The sequence below is a fragment of the Ceratotherium simum genome, chromosome 8, assembly GCF_057802395.1.
Source record: "Ceratotherium simum simum isolate JZ-2026a chromosome 8, ASM5780239v1, whole genome shotgun sequence".
Lineage (NCBI taxonomy): Eukaryota > Metazoa > Chordata > Mammalia > Perissodactyla > Rhinocerotidae > Ceratotherium > Ceratotherium simum.
In genome coordinates this window covers 54,114,128-54,140,253 of record NC_141907.1, presented here as the reverse complement: position 1 = coordinate 54,140,253, position 26,126 = coordinate 54,114,128, and the positions used below count along the sequence as shown (strand labels likewise).

General features: G+C 36.8%; 1 protein-coding gene across 1 annotated transcript in view; it reads left to right on the top strand.

The window, feature by feature from the left end:
• The window catches only part of TMPRSS11A (transmembrane serine protease 11A), a 43,125-nt gene extending 20,826 nt beyond the window's left edge, over positions 1 to 22,299 (top strand). Inside the window, exons 4-10 of the mRNA XM_087434662.1 lie at positions 3,060 to 3,127; positions 5,093 to 5,253; positions 8,852 to 8,890; positions 10,806 to 10,977; positions 15,981 to 16,240; positions 20,015 to 20,157; positions 22,138 to 22,299. Of these exons, the coding sequence (XP_087290788.1) occupies positions 3,060 to 3,127; positions 5,093 to 5,253; positions 8,852 to 8,890; positions 10,806 to 10,977; positions 15,981 to 16,240; positions 20,015 to 20,157; positions 22,138 to 22,299 (1,005 nt within the window). The remainder of the gene's footprint in view (positions 1 to 3,059; positions 3,128 to 5,092; positions 5,254 to 8,851; positions 8,891 to 10,805; positions 10,978 to 15,980; positions 16,241 to 20,014; positions 20,158 to 22,137) is intronic.
• The last annotated feature ends 3,827 nt before the right edge of the window (positions 22,300 to 26,126 follow it).

Below are 26,126 nucleotides of genomic sequence, written 5' to 3'. Positions count from 1 at the left end.
GGTTGCTACAGACCAAATGAATAGCCTGAGAAGGGCAAGGACATAGGAAAACCAGGGCCGTGCCAGAAAACAGCATTGCCCAGACTGAAAGGTAGTGGTGGTGTTGAAGACGGGTGAGGGATTGGCGACAGACAGTGAGGCCCTTGAATGTCTGACTCTGTGACCAGAGACTTAAATACAGTTGTGCTCTATTCTCTATTTCTGTCTTGAGTTCAGCCCTGGTAGCAAGACAACTTCAATTAACTCTTATTTAACACCAAAGCTGTGTTTTTTTAAAAGCATCTCTAATAACATCTTTTGTGTGGTACTCATTATAATTAAGAGAACACAACAGGATCTAAAGTTTTCTTCACGGCATGTTTTTGGTTCCTGTAGTTCTCAGGGGCTCATCTGGTGTGATGGTGGAAGAAACTGCTTTTATATTCCATTGGCGAATCTTCAGAAGCATATCTATCTGAAGCTTGCAGTCGCAGCCCTGAAACACTGTCTATGTAAATACAAAGATTGCTGTGAGAGGATCCAGGTGGGAGCATCCAATAGTGAAAGGCGGGCAACATATGTAAAGAGTTAGTTCGGGAATGACAGCAGAATGGTTGGGCGTGTCTGTTTGTTTGAGTTGACAGCCTCTCCCTAACTTTTTCATTAAACACCCAATTAACCTTCAACTGCCCTCTTAGAACTTAATCTCAGTGCAATTTCCAGCATTTCAAAATCATCAAACATAACGAAGTACTACACTGAAAAGGAGTCTTTTATTCAATGTCAGGAGACTAACTCCAACTACAAAACTCTACAAATGCCTCCAGAAGGGAGGGAGGATAGATTTATAAATCACTATCTCTATTAGGTTGTGTAAATAATAAATTTATAACAAGCTGGCACATAGCTTAAAAAAAAAAAAATTGTCCTCCAAAACTTCTGAGAATTTAGAATGCCAGAGTGTTGGCAGAAAGTTTCTTATGAGGTAAGCTTTAATCTGCCTGGAAACATTTTTTCGGGATATCTAGAAAGCTAATTTGTACATAAGCTTCATTCAGCAATCAAGTTTATGCTCATGTTTTCTCTAATTTTCCTTGTTGTAAATTTCATTAGTGTAGGAACACTTTCAGCCAGTCCCTGCGCCCCAGCGTTTCTCAAAGTGTTTTCCTCAGGCTACCTGGATCACCTGAAGATCCTCGGCCTCACCCCAGACCTAATCAATGAGGCTTTATAGGGGCAGGTCCTAGAATTTGAATTATAAAGAAGAAACTTCTTTATGTCTGTAATTACCAAAGTTACTTCTACCTAGATTCTTCTTTTGTTATTCTTTCATCTCCTATCTTCCTAGACAACTAAACTATTTCAAGATGGAATTGATGCTGGGTTTAGATATTCTTTTCAGCAGGCATGTTGCCAGATGAATGATGTCATCCAGAGTCAAAAACTTAATCCAACACCTTCACCACCAAGTTACAAACAGCCAAGGGATCAATTTCACATGGAATTTCAGAGGATAATTACAAACCAAACTTTTGCTATTTACTTTTCTTCGTTTTAATATTCATCACTTTTCTCCCTGTTGTTTTTGTTTGCCTTTTTTTTTTTTTTTGGATTTCCCCCAGATACTGATTAATAGGACTGGCTGTGGGTGACAAGAAGAGAAATGACTACAACAGTGTCACTCTTGTGAAAACATATATTCCAAAACAGTTTCGTTTCTACCTTATAAACCCCACACCTCCTCAGCCCATTTAAGCTTTCCTTATTTAAAAGCAGTAAATGTATATTTTGGATTCTAGCAATTTCTCTATTTTCTAAATACTGTCTTTGATCTTAAGTTTACAAATATATTACCAACTATATCTTTACAAGTTTTATACTTTATCTTTAAGTCCACCAACTGTTTATTTTATAACTTATTATGTATTCTATGAAAGAATTTGAAGTAAAATGTACATCATATTTAACAAGGAGGTTGTGTGATTGATAAAAAGAGATGGCCTACAGACCGACGTAGGTTTAAGTCCCAGTTTATTATCTACATGATGCCAGGGAAATTCATGTAATATGTCCAAGTGCCATTTAGACATGAGTTTTGCTCATTTGGCTCATCTTTCAAAAGTGAAATGCAGTGCCAGCATTCAGATGACACTGTTACCACCAAGTGGTCACTATGGGATACTGGAAGCCAAAATCCATGTGATAAGCCACAGCACCATGATGCTGTGGCAGGCACTTAAAATTCCCTACAAATAGACCCAAAACAGTAACTTTTCTTCTCCTTCCTTGGTGACATAAACTAACACAACTTTGACCTAAACCTGCAACACCACCTTACTCTTTCTTCCTCTTAATTTACCCTAGGGCCCACACAATCAACAATTAAAAAGTCTGTTGCTTCCCTCCTAAATCCCTAATGCCTCTTCCCTGTACTGACAACCAAAGACCTGTAGAGAAATCTGAGACCTGTAATGCCAGGATGGGTGCTAGGGAGCCTCCAGCAGTTCACTACCAAAATATAGCCAGCATTTTATATATGTTTAACCTTTACAGACCTATGAGTAGCATATCAACATTTTTGTTTTACAGGTTAGAAAACTGAGGTTCAAATTGGTTCAGTAACTTTTCCAAGGTCGCCCAGTTCATGAGCAGCAGGATAGGCTTCAAACCCAGTACTGAGCCAAGGTTCTTTCCATCACCTCTCAAGATCTCCCTCCGTGTCCCGGGAGTCTCTGCTCTGTATCTTTCTGCTTCACCTTCCATGGACTTTTAGGAAGATATCTTCTACTCCAAATACCTACACATTAGAATCACCTGGGGAGATTTTTACAAATATGAACGCCTAGGTCCCCTCCAGACCAATTATAACCAAAACTCTGGGAGAGAGGTGCCAGCATCTATAATTTTTTTTTTTTAAATTCTGCAAATGATTCTGTTGCATTGTGATAGTTGAGAACCACTGGTTTAAATAATGAAATTACCATGTTAAAACTTTTTTCTATTGCTTTAACATTTAATCAGGGGTATATTCTTATCATAAAAAATCCTATTTATACGGAGTTTCTCTCTTGTAATAACAGGTGGATGAGATATTTATAGATTCGGCCTTGAACAAGCATTATATCAAGAACCAAGTGGTCAGACTGACGTACGTATGTTTGGGCAAAGGTGGAGTCACAGCCTGCAGGGACAAAGGGCAAAGGAGACAGAAACTCTCATTATTGTTGTCACTATGGGCTTGGCTCTTGGCTAGGGTTTCTCATAGATACTATCTCTACAACACTCTCAAGATATAGGGCTGACCACCATTTTGTAAAAACAAAATCTAAGACTCAGGGAAGTTAAGTGATATGTTCAAATTTCCCCAAGTGACAGTTTCCCCAAGTGACGGAATCAGGATTCAAACCCCATCAACCAATTGTAAGGCCTAGGCCTACCAGAACCCATGGCCTTGGGAAAACCCAGCAGCATGTCACTGCATGAACCAAGTTGTATTCTTTCAATAGACATGTCATTTCAAAAATATTAAGATGGCAAAGTTGACTACAAAATGGGATCATAAGTTTTACCTTCAATGAAGATTTTGTGACAGGAGGCATGCCCAAACAAAATGATGTTCTTGTTTTAATAAATTTTCTGTTTGTTGTGGTGGAGGAGGAAGACTCATATCAGTTGCACAAATTGCTCAGAGGTTTCAATTGTGTTATTTGGAAAGCACATAGCAGAACATAGATGTAACAGGTGCAAACCTATGGGCCTCTATGACTCATCTTCCTAAAGAAAATGAATATATTCGGACAGATTTATTTGAAGGAAATAATAATCACTTTTCTCACCATCTGACTAATGCCTTATTGGCAGACTTACTCCAAGTTCCTAGTGTAACTAGTGACCTCTAGAAGGATTTAATAATATAAATTGGACAAATTCTCTAATATTTAGGAGATAAAAAGCACATATTTTCTGAAACTTTCCAGATTTCATGCCTTCTATTTTCAAATTCTGGTTTGCCATAACATTCTAGCAACATTTTCATAATCTTATGAACTCCTTTAAATTTGTAACCATTTTCACTATGTAAGTTTTTGTGTGGGTCCAGAGAAATTCCACCTGGGAAACAATGTTTTCCTTCTGATTTAGAGGGAAAATTACTTGGTTATATGTTTTCCAATTTGACATAAAATTCTGATTATTTATATCTTCACATTCCAGAGCCTAAATGGACCACAACATATAAAATGCCTCAGAATCAATACGATTTCCTCACTTTTTAGTCAAAGGATTCAGGAAAATAGGCCTTTAGTGATTTTTAGAGCTTGCATCTTTTAAGTATAAAAATAAGAGATATGGAAGATCAATACATATGTTTCAATTTTTTTAAAGACCTTAAATTGTTTGGTTTTCCTATTTTAAGAGTGTGTAAAAATTCAGTACCACAGGTGAAGGGACTTGAACCTGTTTATATGAAAAAGTTCAAGGAACTAAACATGTCTAATCTGGGGAAGACTCAGGGACCAAGAATATCACTGTCTTCAAATATTTTATGTCGAAGAGGGAACTGACGTTTTATGTATGTCTCAACTGGTAACCTAGGCCCAACTAAATGGAAGATATAAAGAGATATATTTCAACTCAAATTGAAGAACTCTCTTAAAATCAGAGCTGACCAAAGAGAAATAGCCTTTTTAGGGAAGTAAATTCTCCCATCATTTTAATTACTGTGCTGGGATTAAAGGACCACTTGTCATGGATGCTGTAGAGGTGATTCAGGTATCCGACCATGAGTGATTGGCAGAAGAGACCACCAAAGTTTCTTTCAATTCTCAGAGTTTATGATTTTGATGATAATTTTTTGATGTCTGAGTTTTACCAACTGCTATAACAAGCCTTCAAATTAATGGGGAAAATGCACTCAAAACAATGAAAACTTGACGAGGGAGCATGTGAAATAATCTTGGGTCAGAGAGTGACATATAGATGCATGTTAATGTGAGATTAGTTCTTGACACTTGCAGCAATTGAGGCATAATTCAGGGGAAGAAAATACAGGGAAGGGTGTAAGATAATACCGGATGTATTCCTTGAATATGCACCTTTCTCTTGCCTGTCACAGTCCAGAGGAAGATGGTGTGAAAGCAGATGTCATTATGGTGTTCCAGTTCCCCTCTGCTGAGCAAAGGGCAGTAAGAAAGAAGAAAATCCATAGCATCTTAAACCAGAAAATAAGGAATACAAGAGCCTTGTCAATAAATGCCTCGTCAGTTCAAGTTAATGGTAAGTACGTAGGTACCTTACAAAGGTGCAATGTGAATTAGGTCAATTTTATGTCTAATCTTAAACTTACTTGCCTTATTTCCATTCCAAATAATAGCTAGAACTCAGATGGAAAAAAATTTCAAGATGAAAAAGTGACATTTCAAGGTTTTATTATTCTCGGATGAAAGCATGTCTGAAGTTAGTTGTCAAGTGGTTTTTCCTCCAGTAATTAGCGCTCATTCCATTTGCAAATCTTTACCACTAACAGAGCGTTAATCTGACACAGCCACTGCCTCCATGACTAAGCAAGTGAAAATACCAAGTGTTTAGCAATGACTGTTTTTCTAGGTGGACCTTCCTAAGGCATAAACTCATTTGTTGCCTTTTAAAGATATGGATAGTTCCTGTATATATCGAAATTATGAAGTTTTTATTAACTTTTTTTGTATGGGCATTTGGGAAAATGGTAAACCAACTTTGGAACCACCAAAGCCATCTTATAAGCAATGCTTTAAAAATTATAAACTAGGAAAAAATCACTGGAACCATTATACCATTATCGCTTCTCTAAAAAGAGAATCAACCTTTATCAAGGCCCTTGTTTATGCCCTTTACAAGCAGCTAATTTCTACATCCCAAGAAATAGACAAATTCACCTTCATAGATGTGAAAGAGGGGCAAAAAAAGTCAAGGACTCTAACAATTAAAAGGAGTTAAGATTCAAATCTAGATCTCTAATTTCTTGAGAGGCTCTATGAAAAAAGTGTTCTGTGGTCAAATACATTTTAGAAATTCTGTCTATGATATTTATCTCTTGGAAATTCATCCCTTATATTAGCATATTAAAAGCTCTGAGGAGTCCAGCTACACAGATACCCCTTTGCCCTTATACATTAAGCTGCTTCCACAAGCATGTACTTTTGTCAGACAAACGCAGAGTTCCCCTACAGATTCCAATGGACACCAGACTTAAGAGAGTCACAGAAGAGAATCAGAGTAAGTGATTAATATCAGATGTGAAACAGGATGCCCTACCCTTGTAAGAGTCTGGCTGACTCTTCAAGAGGAAACCTGACCAGGAAGTCAAAATCTGGGGGAATGGGATGGGCAGGAGTTTGCTGATGTGACAGTCAGCTACTCGGAGAATAAAGCTGGGAACCTCTCCCAACCCTGGAGGGAAGAACCTGTCAAAAGCTTAGTCCACCTTCTTTGTTAGGTGGGGAAACACCTGAATCAAGGTTGTGAAATAGTGGCAATTCTGATAAGTTACATGAGGTGTTCTATGTAATTTCCAATAACCAGTTAATTTGCCGGGAATTTAGAAGGCTGAGCTATCTGAAACCAGAAATGAAGCATGAAATGGCCACTGGTTGCCTGGACTTTTTATTTCTTACAGGCTCAGTTTGTGAGCTGCAGCTTATTTTAATGACTGCAGTAGATTAAAGTGCAGGATGTGCTGATGGAGAACCTGATTTGAGAGTTACCTAATTCTGACTCCACCAGATCACAGCAGGACCACCCAACTAATTGGCCCATATATTTGCCTCCATTTTCTCATCTGCAAAATTGCAATGATAATATTTGTTCTTCCTGAAATCATAGAAATACCATGAAGATACACAAGAAAATAGAAAATACGATATGAAACATATAGGCTATTACCACTTAGAAAGCTAGTAAATTTTGCGTATGCTTTGGAATCCTGAAAGCATTAATGCGGGGGATTGACTGGTAGTAGATAAAGCTAGAACCTTGAAGGTTTCCAAAATTCCAAATGTAAAAAGAGCAGTGTTTGCTGGCACTTAGGAAAAGCCCATTTGACGGAAAGCTCAGTAGATCCCTCGAGGCAATTCTTATAGGCAACAACATTACTCTCCAGGAACACTTAATTTTGGGGACTCCCGATGAATGGAAAACTGCCAAAATTCTAGACCAAGTCTAGAAATAACCCTGCAGCCCAAGATTTACCCATAATTTGTCAAGAATAACTATTATTCTTCTGTGGGTCCTTCATGCGATACAATGCGTCAAAGCAAAGCTAAAATCAACATCTTTGCCTTGCAAATACCATGGCTGGGGAAGAGCAGCTCACTGCCTACATTTCGGTTGGTGTGTGTTCCAGTTCCCATTATGTTACTTGTAGCATGTAGAGCCCTGAATACTAACTAAATTACTTCCAGCTCAGAAGTGTGTGAGAGGGTTACTTTCAAGACTAAGGTGTTAATGTTTCTTTTCACTCCTAGACATGGAAAGTAAAAATACTTGGTCAAATTAGACATTTTTAATAGCTAGTTACTTGTATATGGGTAGTTTACCTCCAGGTGTAATCATTCTCTCTAAAAATGCAATCCTTAAAAATCCATTACACTCAAAACCATTACACTTAACCTGATATCATTCCTGGAAAGAGGTGATTTGCATCTTGCTCAAACTAAGCTGAAGAATGTTTAACTGAAGAATTCTAACATTATACTATTTTTCATTTTAATGCATTACTAACATGGGACATATTAAATTAGTTTTTAAAAAAATGAAATAAGACATTTACTACCTTAAAAATACATGCGACAGAAAATTGAGTTCCTTCCATAAAGTAAGCACTGAGAATCCGTCCTGAGCAATTGATTCTTCACCATATAATGATTTGGGCATACCTATAAGGATTTCCTTGAATTGGATATTTTCAAAACTCCCACTTTGCAGAGTTCATCATCACTAGCTTCCCAAGTGGGATTTATAGAAGGTGAGTAGAAGGAAATAGTCTTATTTTGCACAATGGGAAGTTAGGTGCAGCGAATATGAGTCTGAGAAACATGGCACTGATAGAAATAAGTACAACAGTTTATCCTCATTCTGCTCAGTAAGCCATTTCATCGTGAAAATCATCACAGTTTTCATGCAATCTTCCACCAACTTAAGTTTAAATGTTTGCATTCCTTTATCAGATTCTTAACTTTGTGGGAAACTGACAGAATTTAATCCTAGATTCTGTCCAATAATTGGCCTTTACCAATTTTCAGCAGATATTGGATAACAATACACTATAGTTTATTCTTCAGAAAAAATCATTTTGATAATTTAGGAACTGCTTTTTATAAGTATTTTAAATATAGTTTATGTGGGAGGTTTCAAAGTTTTTTTCATTTCCAAACCCTTTAACCAAAGAAGGGCTTATGTAAAATCTTAAACAAACAGAAGAGATAAAAGCAGACCTGTTCTGGTTGAGGTTGTGTTTGAGCCTGGAGATCCCATTTACGTGCTCCCTCTTTCCCCACTTTCTCTATCTCCTGAAGTAAATCCAAAGAGGCTTTATCCTGCACCAGTGGAAAACCACTGTTCTGTATTAATACAAACTATTTGTGGGTGTTAATCATCCATTATTTGTGCCTTAATCACCCACTGCTTGAGGTATTATCCACCTAATTAGAGATTGCCTATAAATCTCTGCAAAAATTGTACACATATCCTGTTATATCAGGTAGCCATTCTCCTGACTAATTTATATGCTCAACTGTCTAGAATCCATATATGGTCAGTATCCCCTGATAATTTCTGGTCATTGGGACCACCCAGGATAATATCAAATTATCATTCTTTGTTCTATTTTGTTTTCCAGCAATGAGCTCATCAACAGGGAAGCTAACTGTCGAAGCATGTAAGTCTAGTTAGCCTATAAAAACAAGTTCAATTTCCACATCAGAAAGGACAATACCTTCAAATATTAGCTCATAATTTCCCATCCATGTCCCACATTTTCTTTGGGAGAGAATAACTATTGGGCAATAAATGGAAATACTTTTTTCTAACTCTGAGACTGACCTTTTTGTCATGTTCAAGAAAAACATTTTTCATGGTGGAACTTTTGGACGCAATTTGAAGAAATTATGTATTTCTGGTTTGGAATAAATGGACTTGCTTTTCTAATTTTTTTTTAATGCTGTGAAATGCGATTTCTGCTGAGAAATTAAATAATGAGAAAGTGATAAATGTGGAGGAGATAGACCCCATTATCTGTGGTTGACATATAAAACATACTCATCTTCATGGTTGACAGCAGCTCAACTTGCTTACTTCATATCACTGTGGCCTAAATTTTGAAAGATTTTATAGAAGTAGCGATGAATTTGAGCAAGGGTGTGCATTCATTTGCCTCTGTGTCTTGCAAACACACTATACATTTTTATTCATTTATTGTTCACTCCACAACTATCTTTTTAACATCTACCAAGTGACAGAAAGTGAATACCACTGTGAATAAGACATAATCCCTCCTCTGAAATTAAGAGTAGAAGGTAGGGGAAGACATAAATAAATCAGAAAATGTTAAAATAGTGTGATAAATGTTATGACAGAGAAAGTGCACAGTGCTATGAGAGTCAATCACAGAGTCAGCTAACCTGGTCTTGTGGGATCACAAAGTGATTTCTGAGACAGCAGAGAGGAGAGGCCATGAATCAAGTGACAAGTGGGATGAGTGTCCTGGGCAGGGGGAGTAGTATGTAAAAATGTCTTCAGAAAAGCAAGAACATGGTCATTTACTGTAATTGAAAAATGTCAGTGCAGCTGGAACATAGAATGGGGCTTGGGGGGCATGGGAATGGGGTGTGGTTAATAGTGATCAAGGACCAGAACTATACTGAAACATTTCGACTTTATTTGGAGGGCAATGAGATGTCACTGAAGGGTTTTACACATATCAGAAAGATCACTCAGTTTTCGGTGTGGAGAATGGATTGGTGGAGCAAGACTAGAGGCAGGGAGATGAACTGGGAAGCTGTTGCAGTCCTCAAGATGAGAAAAATGGTAGTCTAAACTAGAGTGATGGAAGAGTGATGGAGATTTCTAAAATGACTGGCCACAGTTGGAGTGTAATCAATACCAGTGAAATGAATTTTCTTTTTTGATACCTAATTAGTTGGAACAAGAATTGAACCTACTATATTTTCTTTATTAGCACCATTCTCTAAACAGGATTAATGCTTAGCAGGAAACCTAAGCAGCAAAGTAATGTCTGACCTGATGCACATAATAGAGTACAATTTATTCCCACCAATAGTGAATGTGGTGTTTATGTGGAAACACGGAACCCTCCATCCTGACAAATGAGAGACTGGTTATGATACATTAACCCACGTACACCTTAGGAACTAGCCATTCAGAAAAATATACAGGAGAAAGAGTTCCAACAAGCGGGCAATTACTTGTTTGGCTAGTTCTGGTGAGGACTTCATGTCAAAATAACACTGTTGGATCACCTAAAACTGGGAAACAATAATCTTAGCAGGAACTCCCTGGTCACCTAAATATTTGACACCACAAATCCTCAGGACACACACTTCGTGATGTGTCAACCCTTTGCATCTTAACTCAGCTTCAGTAGGCAGTATATATCCACATCTATAAATTAACAGTGAGCAATATATCAACATATCAGGAAACATAGAGGATATTAATTTGTACATGTTTGTATAATGACAAATGCAAATATTGCATTGCAGTACTCTATTAGGCTCTCTGTATCAAAGATTATAGAGATATTTCTTATAACTTAATGATCTCATCTCTTTCAGGTTGTGGTAAACGAGTTGTTCCATTAATAGTCAACAGAATAATGTCGGGAGAAATTGCGGCCAAGGCTGCCTGGCCTTGGCAAGCTTCCCTTCAGCGTAATAACGTACATCAGTGTGGGGCCACCTTGATTAGTAATACGTGGCTCATCACCGCAGCACACTGCTTTAAGAAGTAAGTTACTGACGTTAAGTTGGACCCCATTATTGCTAAAAAACTCTGAGTTTTATTACATTCCGATTAATAATCTATGCCCCCAAATATTGCTGAGGCAAAATGAGAAAGACTTCTTTCAGATTCTTTTCTAAAATAATGTTACACTTGCATATTTATTTGGAAAGTTAGTGGGGGTAGTAGTCATTATCCTAGTATTCATTGATCAGGTCTTCAGAGTTTTAAATTAAAAAATTGTGTAAGGAAACAGAAGTCATCCTAACACAAAATATTTACTAATAACATATATAATTAATCCTTTCTCAGTCCTCTCCACTTAATACTAGTGTCTGTTTCTGCCAAACACTTGGGCCAGTCTCATGTTGATCATAAGTAATCAAATTAATTACAAAGAGAAATTGAAATCTCCAATGGATGTAGGAAGTTGCTAACTGTGATAATGGAGAACTGCTCAAATCAAATTTGTAGCATTGACATATAAAGATCTGAGGGAATTAGAGCAGTTCACAACCAAAATAAGAAAATTACCAGGATGATAAGGACAGGCACTTCAAAAGAGATTCTGAGTGACAAAGGATTAAGAGAGGCCCTTGGACCACCTAATGAGACCTTCACATAACATAGCACCTCTTGACAATGGTGTTACAAAAGGCAAACTGGAAGTAAAGATAGCATTTGTGCTATCATATAATTGTTTCAAATGAACTTAACACTTGATTAATTATTTATCCATTCTGAGCATAGTTGCAACATAAACTTTATTAAATATAAGATTAAATGACTATTTTTTTCATAATTTTAGTTTTACTTTTCAAGATAATAACCAGTCAGATCTTTTTATTACTATTACATTGGATATCTTTCTAAGTAGATTCACCTTATGGCCTTTCTCCAGTACCAATTATCATGGTGATAACAAGGGCTTCCTGGGTATCTCTGTAAAGCAGGTGGCAGCAGGATTTAGTGGACAAAACATTGCCCCAGACAGCAGGAGAGCTGGATCTGATCTCTGTGACCTTGGGCAAGTTATTAAACCATAGTGTGTTAAGAAATAGATGGACTATATTTTCTCAAGTTCCTTTTGAGCCCCAAAATTCTGACTTTTGATACCATAGTAAATTCTGCCTACCTATGAGCCTAAATCTATATAGGGACTTAGAGTCTTAAAGTTCGAAAGACATGAGAGCTCAATAGGCCAATATCTTAGAAAGCACAGAAAACCCTTATGCAGGTGCCTACTTTGAGACTGAATATGTCAAGTAATGGGGAGCTTACTAGCTCCAAAGCTGGCCAATTTTGTGGTAGCTAGTTCTACTTTTGCAAATATCTTTATAACATTGAAAATCAAAGCTGCAATCTAATAACTTCAATCCATTGATATTTGCTCTTTTATCTGGAACAACAGGGATCAAATTTATTTCTTCACCTGTAGAACAGCTATTCCTTAGTTTCTCTTTTTCAGGCCAAACATTATATAATGAGTGAGAATCTCCAAACCATAGGTGAAAATGAATATCACTACTTTATTTCAAAGCATTAACTCCCAGATGTCCTGCCATTTTGGTTCTTCTCCTCTGAATGCTCTTGATTTTGTCAATGTCTCCCTTCAAATACACTTCCAAGAACCAAACACACTTCTCAAAATAGAAAGTATGACTAATATCATAGTGACAAAGTAAAATGGGAAGGCTTCTGGAAAAAATAAATATAAACTGAATGCAAAGGTAATAGGTAGCTCAGTAACTAAACAACTCTATCCAAAGGATGATGATTAAGAATTGCTGTTGAAAGACGTAGGATATTTTTCACAGCCCACCAAAGATCTCAACTCTGCACCACATCCTAGACAGTATATTTTCTGGGTTTGGCAGACGATGTGAAAGTTATGTTCAACAAAGTAATTGATGACATACACTGGAAAGGAAAACAAATATGTGGGTAAGAAAAACAGAAATTTCAAAAGGACTTTAATTACGTTAGAGTACTAAGTAGGACTACATGATTAATTTTAGCAGGTATAAATGCAAGGCTCTAACCTAGGTCGAAAAAAAAGAAATCCAAGAGTATGAGTACAGAGAGTAGACATGTTTTAACAGGTGAAAATTGCTTAGAAATTTTTGTCAGAAGATAGACCACTATAAGTCAGTTGTTTACAAAACTACATTATGACTTCGACTGAATTAAAAGAAATGCAGAACCCAGAATAAATGAGATGTCAAACTCTTTGGCGGTTAGATTCTGCCTGGGATAGTGAATTCTGTCCTGGACAACACGCTTAAAGAGAACTTGACAAAATAAAATGCCAAAAGCATAGGGACTCTTGGATGGTAAAGAAAGGTGGTAGTGTATCTATACAGCCTTGCCACTCGATGCATGGTCCACAGAGCAGCAGTATTCACATCACTAGGGGATTTTTTACAAATGAAAGAATCTCAAGCCCTATCTCCAGCCTAGAGAATCAGGAGCTGCATTTTAATAGGCCTCCCAGGTTTTTGTATGCACATTAAAGCTTGAGAAACACTATCCTAGGAGACAAAAAATTTATCTTGAGAAAGCTCTGGTAAAGATGATAGTTATAGTTATATATCTGAGGTACTTTCCTGTGGAAGGGAATCAGGGAATCAAGGAAGAATTTATCGATAGTCAGAGCTGCTCAAGATGAAAGGGATTCCAATGTGAAGAAAGAGACTCTAGGGCAAAGAAGATGTCCCCATCTGTAGAAGGGTTGAAGCATGGACAATCTCCACTTGAGAGTGTTCTTGTAACAACAATTATTACCATTTATTAAGGCCCAGTATGCTGCAAACACTTGGTTAGGCGATTCAGACTTGTTTTATATAGTTCTTACACCCACCTCATTTGGTAAACCCTGCTTGGTAAGCTTTTTCACTGAGGTCAATAAGAAAAGTTAAGTAACTTGCCCAACGTCACAATGTTAGGTGATGGTGGAGTTGAATACAAGCATATGACTTCCTCATGGCAAGTCCCATCCTTCGAGCATTGGATCAGTGAGGGGACTAAATGACTTTTTATGGCCTTTCCCACTCTGAGGTTATTTGATATTATTGCCATCTAATATTGAGTTAACACTTTAAGAAACCTCATCACATGATTGGTTATTTTTAAACTAGGAATCAACAAAACTCCCAGATCCTTTTTACAGGGATGGTTTCCAGACCAGGTGTCACAACTTTGAATTGTTACAGTTTGTTTGAGGATCTAAATTACTGTTTTATTTTTATCATCATTAAATTGCCATCGTGTTGATTTGGGCCCAGATTAAAATTTTAGAAAATTTATTTGTAATCTTCACTTAGCATCACTCATGTCGGGTATGTCTTTCAGGTTTGTCACCCACAAATGTAATAAACACAAGCTTTATTAAATAGTATCAGGCCATTGTTTGAAAGTTCTAGAATGATCATTCTCATTTGAGTAAATACAATTCAAGGTCTGTCCTTTGCATTTCCGTGTTTAAAATACTTCATTTATGTTAAGCTCATCTAGGCATGATTAAGTTGAGGGATCAGATTTGTACCAACAAAACTCACAAAAGACTGATATATAAGCAAAAATGTCAACATATTTATGCTATATGAACAATTGTGTTCACAAACCAATCTTTATTTAGCTTTTCTCATTAGAGTATTTTTGCACAGCAAAATTGTGTATAAAAACAAAATTTTAAATTGCCTTAAAAGTAAAAATAACAAGAATCTCAACATAATTAACAGCTGTCAAATTGGACTTAAAACCCACTGATATGTTTATATATTTCTTCCTACGACTAAAGCTACCCATTAAGAAATAATTAGCTTGAGAAACAAGTATGGGCAGTATCTGTCTCTTTTCTTATTCCTCATGGATGATGTTAGTTCAAATAATTAGTTACGGAAAATTAATCTTGCTATTAATAAACAGATCTGGTGGGAGGTTGTGTCTTATAAAGAGAAGAGCAGAGAGATGCAAGCAGAGAGGTGATACTAGACAAATAGTTTAACTCATCTAGGTCTTATTTTCCTTAAGTATAAAACAAAGCCTTTACTAGAGGATCTTTCATTACTAGATGACCTTTCCAATCCCTATATGTACCATGAGCCACCAGTTGCTCCAGCCCACAAGTTAGAAGTCACCCACACTTGATCATCTCTCACAGGACTCCTGACAGCTTCTACCTCATCAACTCTTGCCCTCCAACCATCTATTCTCCAGAAAGAACTAATATGATTTTTTTTAAATGTAAATGAGACTACGTGACTCTTGGCTTAAAATCATCCAGTGAATTCCCATATCACTTGAACAAAATCTAAGCACTTTGTTCATGACCTATAAGACACTTTAAAATCTAGTCGCCACCTACCTCTCTAACCTCATCCCCCACCATTCTTCCCTTGTGGCCTGAACTGCAGCCCATCTGGTCGAAGGCTTTGGGAAGTTTGCCTGGAAACTTGTCTCCCTATTTTCTCACAACTGACTCCTCATTAACCATGTCTCAGCCCAAATGTCATGTTCTCAGAAGAGACTCATCTGACTACCTCCTTGTACTCTATTTCATTGCCCAATTTTATTTTATTCATAGCCCTTATCACCGTTTTAAGTTATTTATCCATTTGTTAACTTGTTTTACTCTTTTTCCTTTACTGGAATGGAATACTCCCACCAGCAGGGACTTTTTCTCTATTGTTCACCATTTTATCCCCAACACTTAGAATTAGACTCAGCACATAGATGTTCAATAAATATTTGCTGAAGAGACAAATGAATGATATTTTGTGTGCTTTACAGTTCTAAAATTCAATAATTCTGTATTGATTTTCAGCTCTAAGATGCTGTCTGTATATATTTTCTCTTTCAAAATAGTACCAATAGACTATATTTATAATGATGAAAGAAAACTATCATTACAACCAAATATTTTTAGGATGGAATTTTCTCTTTTACTAGCCTACATGCAATTATTATAGTGCAGTTCTGATATTCTGTTCATTTCTAACCTTTTCTAGTAATGTAAATCCACGTCAATGGACTGTTAGCTTTGGAACAACAATCAACCCTCCGTTAATGAAAAGAAATATCAAAAGAATCATTGTCCATGAGAAGTATCACTCCCCAGAAAGAGAGTACGACATTGCTGTTGTGCAGTTCTCTCCCAGAGTCACCTTTACTGATGACATTCGCCGGGTTTGTTTGCCAGAAGCCTCTGCATCCTTCCAACCAAATTCAACTGTCTATATCACAGGGTTTGGAGCACTTTTCTATGGTGGTGGGTATCTCAAAAAGGATCACAGAGCACTAAGTGCTATTTAGGGCAGTAGGATTTAATCTCCGTGAATATTATCCTGCTAGCCATTTCCACACAGCTTGGTTGAATTAGCTAGGGCTCTTGTTTTGCAAGTGACAGAAACTCAAGTTAACTAAAGAAAAAGTAATAATAAAACGGCAAATTTGGCCCTTGTAGTTTGCCGAGAGATGAGATGAGTCTCGCTTCAGATACAGCTGGATTCAGGAGTTCTTACCATGTCATCAGGTTCTGAATCTCTGAATCTTTCCACTTCTTGGCTTTATTTTCCCCTAGGTCACCTTCATATAAAGGGATTCTAGCTCCACATAGTGGCAAAGATGGCCAACAACAGCTCAGAGTTTACATCATCTTCACCTAGTAGATGCCAAGGGAAGAACAAGTCACTCTCTTTGCCAGAATCTTACATGAATCCCTGAAAAGGTCTCTCTTGGCCCAGCTTGTTTCCAGGGGTACTCAGATTGACTGGCTAACTCAAATACTCACTCCTGTGCCTTTACCAAGAAAGGCAGGTATGTGAATCTGACAGCCAGGTCAGAATCACACAGAATGAGGGAGAGGCAGTTCCAAAAGGGTGGGCTTCAAGGAAGACATAAAAGAAGCAAATGTTTCCTCAGCAACACTAAACTCTATTTTTATGTGCCGTTCTCTATGCAATGTCAGGTATATATCAGATATGTTGTAATCCTCATCCCACCTTCACTCCAAGACTCCCTTACTTTGAGACCCATCTCTGTGAGCCTCATCTCTTTATCCTTTTCATCTCCTCCTCCCCTTAGTTTGCTCCATCACTCATTTTCACTTTCCTCAGTCACCGCACAAATTTTTCTTTGGCTCAGCTACAATCTGCTGTTGCAGCAAAATGTGTTTCAGAACTAGAGAGAGTAATTTAAGAATGATCAGGAATGAAAATACTATGTAGAGATAAATCATTTCTGATAAAAAAAAGCTTCCATTGCCCTCTCTAAAATGATTTAACTTGATATGCTAACTTAATTTCCTAAGAAATAAAAATAATCTTGTTTTTTAATGTTTTTGAGAAATGTTTAGTCAGAGACACTCTGGTTTCTAAAGTTGGGTCCAGGTACATACATATAACAACAGTAAGAGAGTTTCTTTAACTCTGGGCTTGAGAAGTTAAGAAAGAGTCTTCTGAGAATGACCAAATCCATTCACAGAGCTCTATACAACTTATTTTTATACAATAAGCTCTAAATAATAAAGCTTTAATTCTCAGTATCCACTAAGGAACTAGGAATACCTTTCACTAATGTGGCCGAATAGGCTTGATGGTCTCTAGATTTTCTACAGATGTCCCATGTGGTTCCATTCCATATTACACAAGCTGAGATACGTATTGCTTTCTTTAAGGCCATATTACTAATTGCAGAAATTGTCATTCATAGCTTAGTAATCCCAGGGGTGGCTGAGTAGAATTGTAAGCCTGACACCTCTATGTTTGCATTCTCTCTAATGGGTTTTCTCCTACCATAGAGTTGGCATTCTCTGCTTCATGATGGTGGGAGGGGCATCTCAGATTCCTTTTAGCTTGGTGGGAAGAATCATGTCTGGCCTGGAGTTTGAGATTGGCACAGAAATATACCTGCTGTAATACTTTTTGAATAGCAACAGAATCTGACATGTATAGAACACTATACTGAACAACAGAATACCTACTTTTTTCAAGCACCCATGAAACATGCAGCAAGATAGACCATATCTAGGTCCATAAAACAATCCTCAACAAATTTAAAAGAATTGAAATCATACTTAGTATGCTCTCTGATCATAACGGAATCAAACTAGGAACCAGTAACAGCAAGATAACAGGAAAATCTCCAAATGCTTAGAAATTCAACAACACATTTCTAAATAATCCACAGGTCAAAGAGGAAGTCCTGAAGAAAATTTTAAATATACATAGAACTGAATGAAAATGAAAAAACAACATATCAATATATGCAGGATGCAGCTAAAACAGTGCAGAGAGGGAAATTTATAGCAAATGTGTACATTAGAAAAATATAAAGATTTCAAATCAATAAGCTAAGCTCCCACTTCAAGAAACTAGAAGAGAAAAATTAACCTGAAACAAGCAGAAGGAAGGAAATAATAAAGATAAGAATAGAAATGAATAAAATTGAAAGCAAGAAAATTAATGAAATAAAAAGCTGATTCTTAGGAAAAAAATCAATATTTTGTGAGAAATGTCATTAAGCATTCCCACAGTAGTTGAGAAATAGTTTAGGAATGTCCAGGATTTATGGGCTATACTTTTATGACTTTTTGCCAACTAGTTTTCTGAAAAAGTTGTGAATTTACACTATCACCTATGATATGTAGATTGTCAGTTTCACCTTCCCCTTCCTGGCACTGGACATGAATTTTTTTAATTGATAATGTAGTAGGCAAAAACAAACAAACAAAAAATACACCAATTATATTCAAATAACAGAATAACTTGAGCACTTTTAAAATATTTTAGCAAACACTTCTCCAGAAATAAATCCTGAATTGGCATTCTACAGAAATTGGTGTCTATATTAGTTTTCTACTGCTGTGTAACAAATTACCCCAAACTTAACAGCTTAAAACAGTACCCATTTATTATCTCACAATTTCCACAGATCAGAAGTTCAGACACAGCTTACTGGGGTCCTCTTCTCAGTGTCTCACAAAACAGCAACAAGGTACCATATCGGCTGGGGTTCTGGTCTCATCTGCAGCTCTGGGTTCTCTTCCAAGTTCACTGGTTGGTGGTGGGATTCAGTTTCTTACAGCTGTAGGACTCCTGGCGGTTTATTTCTTCAGCACCATTAGGGAAAAGTCTCTGAACTCAGGGAAGGCCTAAGCCCTTTTCAAAAGGGCTCACCTGATTAGGTCAGGTCCACCTTGGATAATCTCCCTTTTGATGAACTCAGTGTCAGACTGATTATATCTTAATTACATGTGCAAAATTTCCTCACCTGTGTCATATTATATAACCTGATCACGAGAATGACATCCATCATATTCACAGATCCCACCCATACTTGGAGGGAAGGAGATGACATAGGAATGTTGTGGATTAGTGTAGAATTCTGTCTACTACAGTGTCAGTTTCCTGATCAGTGTATGGTTTGATATAAATAATCTCTGAATGCTTGTGATATTCTGTTTCCACCACAGGCAGTTGTCTTCCTGCCATAATACTGGTTTCTACGACTCAGGTTTCTACAACTAGTTTATAATCAGGAGTCCCAAATTTGTAATACATAAGAAATTAAATCATTGCCTTTAAATATCATATGTGTGAAGGTTCTTCATAAAATGTAAAGGATGAAATAAATGTACATAGTATTATAGTTTTATCAAGCTGGTGGAGAAAACTATCTAGACCTGGAAAGTTCCTGGGAACAGTATGGAATCCACAAATACATTTTATTTTTAAAAATAAATGCCTTCTTTAATACATAAACTGACTGTTTTTAAAGTAAAGGTACAAATGTTTTCCAGGAAAAGAAACAAAATAGGGTTTTTTTGCTAGTATAGGTTATTTATAAAAATGTGATATGGCCAATAATTAACATTTAAATGCGCCCGATTTTAAACAGAAATTTATTCTCTAGAAATTGTTTACGTTAACCTCATTCTGTACTGAAAATTTTAGTATGAAAAAGATTAGAAAAAAGTCCCCTCACGTCATTCTAGCTAAGGATGCTGATTGTAAACACTAAAACTACTTTGTTTTTCCTTAAGGGGAATCCCAAAACAACCTTCGAGAAGCCAGACTGAAAATCATAAGTGATGACGTGTGCAAGCAACCACATGTGTATGGCAGTGATATAAAATTTGGAATGTTTTGTGCTGGATATCTGGAAGGAATTTATGATGCTTGCAGGGTAGGTGGAAAGATTATTTTGATATCATTAACTAAAAACATTTTTATCTGGCTCAAGAAATACTCTCTGTTCTTTATATTAATACAAAATACAGATATCTTGTAAGTTCAAAAATTTCTAAATGCAAATTTCACAACACAAACACATTTTTAAATGTTTTATTAAGCAAAATGAAATAAGCAAACAGATTCTTTGATGCTATCAAACAAACTAACCAATAAAATTAAATTTTCTTAATACCAGAAGTCTAAAGGCTCATAAAGTAGAGTCTCTTTCCTTAAAGGGCTCATATCTAGAAAGGAAACAATCATGAATAATAAACTATGATGTGATGTTATAAATGATTTAATGGAAAGCAAACTTTTTTAGCTTGAAGGGAACATTTTTGGGGTAAGTATCAGAGAGATGATACTTAAATGAGGCCTAAGGATAAATAGCACTTACCCAGTTACAGAATAAGAAAAAAACATTATAGAAAAGAGAAAGAGCATAGCCAAAATTATGAAGGTGTGAAACTACAATTCATATTTGAGGGAACTCTAAGTAATCTGTTGGAGGAGGATGAGGGCTGAGAAGTAGTTAACACCAAGAAGGTGGATTAGGCCATGTTTTGAATATCTGGTGCCCTTTCCAATGCCCTGCTCTGTTGTCCAATATCCAGCCTGCATTGTGTGTTTTCTGACAAATGTATAAAGTGTATTTCTTCCTGGAGGCACTTGCTTTATAACGTGAGATTCTTGAAGACCCCAAGGAGGTGGCTCTACATGGTGAAAAGATGGGAATTGTATTGATATCACGTGGCAGAAAGCCCTGTCCAGAGCCCCACAGATTACACAACATGGATAAGCTCTGTCAGAAAAGGAGCAGGGAGTTTTGTGGCATAGAGGCTGGGCAAGAGCAGAATCTGGTACATATCTAGCCTCAGCTGCTGAGAATTAGTGGAGGAGGGCAGCTAGAATTCGGGGATCCTAAGAGAGGTCGGTGCCATCACAGACAGGTTGAAGGTGGCAACAGGAGTCTAGGACCAGACAGGATATGAGAATGTAGGTAACGGTGAGGTTAGAGATAAGCCTCAGAAGGACTGATGGTCATAAAGAGGTTTTACTGGATTGGGGAGCAGAGGTAAGATTCCTGCCCCATGACTGTGCAAGTAAGTAATAAGACAAAGCTCTGGTCATAGAAAAATTGGGGAAGTTATTGAGGAAGTGACTCAGTCACAGAAGTCCTGACCAGAATACAGTGATGGTAACTGGTGTGCATGGTGAGGGGCTTAGTCTGTTTGATAAAACAGAAGTCCAAGCACCCTACTTGGAGTCAGAAGAAAACCAACATCAGCTCGACTTTCTGTGTCGTGTACTTGAAATTGCTAAGAGTAGACTTTAAGCATTCTCACCCCCCACACACACACACACACGGTAACTATGTGAGGCGTTGGGATTGTGGTAATCATTTCACAAAGTATACATATGTCAAGTTGTCATGTTGTACACTTTAAACATATACATTTTCTCTGTGACTTATGCATCTATAAAGCTAAAAAAATTAGGGCTGGCCCCATGGCGCAGTGGTTAAGTGCACGCACTCCGCTCCTGGCGGCCCGGGTTCAGATCCCTGGCGCGCACCGATACACGGCTTGTCAGGACACGCTGTGGCGGCGTCCCATATAAAGTGGAGGAAGATGGGCACAGATGTTAGCCCAGGGCCAGTCTTACTCAGCAAAAAGAGGAGGATTGGCATGGATGTTACCTCAGGGCTGATCTTCCTCACAAAAAAAAAAAAAAAGCTGAAAAAAAATTAAAACGTGGAAGTTGAACTTTAAGGCTTTTATAACTTGAAATCCACGTTTCAATTAATTTTTCTATAATTGGTAATATATACATGTACAATCTAATAATAAAATAGGTGGTTCTTCAGAATATCTTAAGTAATAAAATTTATATTTAGTTAATTTTCTTTTTCTATTTCTTTTTTTATTTTCAGGGTGATTCTGGGGGACCTTTAGTTATAAAGGATCTTAAAGATACCTGGTATCTCATTGGAATTGTGAGCTGGGGAGATAACTGTGGTCAAAAGAACAAACCTGGAGTCTACACAAATGTGGCTTATTACCGAAACTGGATTGCTTCAAAAACGGGCCTCTGATTCACTATAAAAGTTAAACATTGAGAGCTGTATGCAGGCCATACATGTATGAGAATCCAAATATTCAGTGGATGTAGTACAATGAAGTGAGATTAAATGACCGGATTAATTTTAGAATCACTTTAATGAACAAATAACCCATAGCCAATTTATAAGGGATTTAAATTTGTAAAATCGTGAGTCGGTTTAGCCTGGCTTGAAAACTACAGCGGAGATACTCAGTTCTTTAAATCATGCAAACTGGAGTATAAAAGAGGAGCAATGCAAATTTTTGAGGATAATCCATAAGAGTTTTAGAATGTCTTTTTCAGGGGTGTCCCCTTAAGTGAGAAACTTTTTAAACTCGAAGAGTTCAGGAAACACTTATATAATTCCTATCATTTCTCCAGAGCTTACAAACACTATTTTTTCCTTTTTCCATGTTCTTCCAGATTTTCCAAAGAGATTTTCCACCATAAGAAATATATTTTCTACTTATAAAACCATTGGAGAGATCCTTGTAAAAAAAGTTATATTTAGGAAATAAAGTATGGTGATAAATCAAGCCAGAGATCTTCTAACCTTTTTCTGTTGTGAAATGTCCCTGATTTTTTGGTGATTTTTTAACGTACGTGTACACACACACACACACGCACACACACACAGAGATATCTCTACCCTCAGATTTACTCAGAGAAAGCTGGATTAATGAATGAGTATATATAGTAATTAGCTAATCAAAACTGTATTTTTGTTACAAAAAATTGGGTGAAGGTGATGGTAACTTCATGAGCAGTCCCAAAACAATGGCACAAAAATTTAAAATTTTATAGGTGCATTTACATGCTTGGACCACCAGGAGGCAGCTTTGTACATTACTATTGTAAGGTTAAATGCCTAGAAAGAATTGAGAATTTGCTAATACATTGAAGAACCAAAGAGCATTGTCTTTCCACATAGAAAGAAAAGATTACTTCCTTTGTATTTTCTACAGCCAATTATGTCCTAATGCTTGTGGCTGTAGTTTGTCTATTGCAACCATGAAACACTGGTTTGAAAAAAAATTTTTTTAAGAAATATAAATTTTGAGGACCCACCACACAGAACACATGAAAAAAGTTATCTGAAAGAGCAAATGTACCCCTAAGTAAAATGTCTCATGAAAACATTAGGAGAGTGAGGCTCATGTATTCCATGATACAATTAAATGAAGGCTTTGTGGAAACTTACTCTGAGTGACAACGCCGGCTATCAGGTTTGCAGCGGGGGTATCATTTACTCATGTTGTCCAAATATGATTCAAACCATTGGAAAACTGAGTTAATTTATAATAATTTCCCCCATGTGCTATTGATATGTCATGAAAATACTCCTAAAATGATCTAAAAGCAATTTACAGTTTATTCACCAAAAAATTGATCCGTAACTTAGACTCATAGAATTTTAAAGCTTGGGAAAGACTGTACAAGTCATGTGGGCCAACACGCTTCTGGTTCAGAGAACTGAAGCCAGCAAATGTAAATGACTTAGTGAAGCTGTATATAGTTTGTATTCCCAGTGGGCCTAGAACCCAGGTACCAATTTCACCTGCCCTTTTCCTTACAAAGTATCTTTATGATTGCCTATAATTATTGAATCACCAGATCTATGAAATTTTCGACAAGTTCTATTGAATCTGTTTTAAATTAGGAAACTCTTAAGAATTTTAAATGATGTGATTCACTTAGGCAGCTGGCTGCCAATTCTCTGAACTCACTTCAAGATAAAATTGCTTCTTCATATATGAAAGTGAACATAGGTATATAAATTATTCTATATTTTGGTGGTAAGATATAATTCTGACTTTTAACGTTAAGATTCAACAAATGATCTTAGAGTTATAAACATTGTATTTCTAAACTGTGCAGAATTTTATTTTGGGTCACTTGTAAGCAAATATTGACATATCATTTTAAATTTAATAATAAAGTTGGTGATCAGAGCATTCTACAAATAATATCACTGAATCTGTGTTAGACCAATAGGATGAATCTTTCTTTCGACTCTGTTAAGAATTGCATTTCTTTTAAATGACTAGTGTAGGTCACTCTGAAGCAGGATTACTCAACCTTGGCGCTTTTGACATTTTGGCCTGGATAATTCTTTGTTGTGAGGGGCTGTCCTGTGCATTGTAGAATATTTAGCAGCACCCCTGACCTCTGCCTACTAGATGTCTATAACACACTTCTTCCTTTCAAATTGCGATAACCAAAAATATCTGCAGACATTGGCAAATGTCCCCAAGGGGTAAACTTGTCCCCTGTTGAGAACTACTGTTTTGAAGGCATTTGATCATTTTCAGAAATGTGAGAGATACCTCAAAATTATGACAGTGACTATTCAAAAACAAGAGTCTGCTGATCAAACTGAACATTCACTATCATATTCCTAAAAGAAATAGCAGAAGAAATGACTGAGGCTTCAGTCAGTGGCTATTTCAAATACAGACTGATCTTCCCACACACAATGTGCTTGCAGGATTTCTCTCAAAGCCCTGCCTAAACTAGACCATATTCAGAGTGCTATTAACCATTACCATGAAGATAGGTTTTTATATATAGACCCTCTGGTAGAGTTTCTCTGTCTTGACCACAATCTACAGTAAGAAATATATTTTACATCACAGCTCCATAAGTATATAACAAAATACGTTTATATTAAAAACTGAAATGAAGTTTCATAAAACAACACTTACCTTACTAACTGCAATAAAATAAAATATTTTCTGTTCTATTCTACGTCATTTTTTAAAAATGCTTGCCCCACCAAGTAAATTGATTTTACAATCTAACGGGTCATGACCTGCAGTGCTGTAGCACATTCTAGAATAATCATCCATTATTATTAACGCCATATTATTATTATCTCACCTACTCTCACCGATCTCCCCACCTTCAACCTCTCCCTACTCTATCCACTTAGCAAATTGCATTTATGATGCTATTCCATAATGTTACTCCCATGCTCTCAAATCTTCACTGCTTTCTCCTTCGCCTGACAAATAGAGACTAAATCCAAGTCACTATAGATGTAAGGCCCTTTACAATCTGCCAACAACCAATAGAATTTTTGTTTCGCTTGTACTCAGTGCTCCTGTAACACTGAATGTTCCTCTCTATTTGCTGAACACATCCTCCTCTGGTCGTGCAATGTTCTCATCACTCTACAAGACCTCGCTCGACTATCACCTCTGCCAAGAATAATTTTCTTATTGTCCCTGATAAAATTACCCTCCACCCAAAACCTCTTTGAATTATTTTGTTCTTTCTCTAAAGCACTTCTCATACTTTACTCTGTATTGTAGTTTTTATGTACATGTATTATCTCTAAAAAATTTTAAGTTCCATAAGGCTAAGGACTGCTTCATTCATTTTTGTATCTCCCACAGTATTTAGGACAATATTCTGTATATATTATGTTCAGTGAAAGAATAACAGAGGCTAATTATGATTCCTATGAAGGAAAGAAACTTTGGTTCTCTGTTGTTAACTGCTTCCCCCAGGTCACTTTCCTTTACTCTGCTTTCTGACCTGTGCTGATCCCGCTTTGCATATTCTTGAATGTCCCTAAAGACCTCCTGCTCTCTGCCTACACCACAAGTCACCAAAATATAGTACGGCAGGTCCTTCATGCACGACAACCACCTTCCAGGAGCTCCTCTAACTCAAACCTTTTCCCCGTATTTCCTTAAATGAGCACATCCCAAACCATAGGGATATTTGGAAATAAGGCCGAAAAGCAAACCATGGCCATGCAGCACTTCCCACTACCTTTTTTTGCTTTTATTTGATCTACCAGGGCTGTCCTTT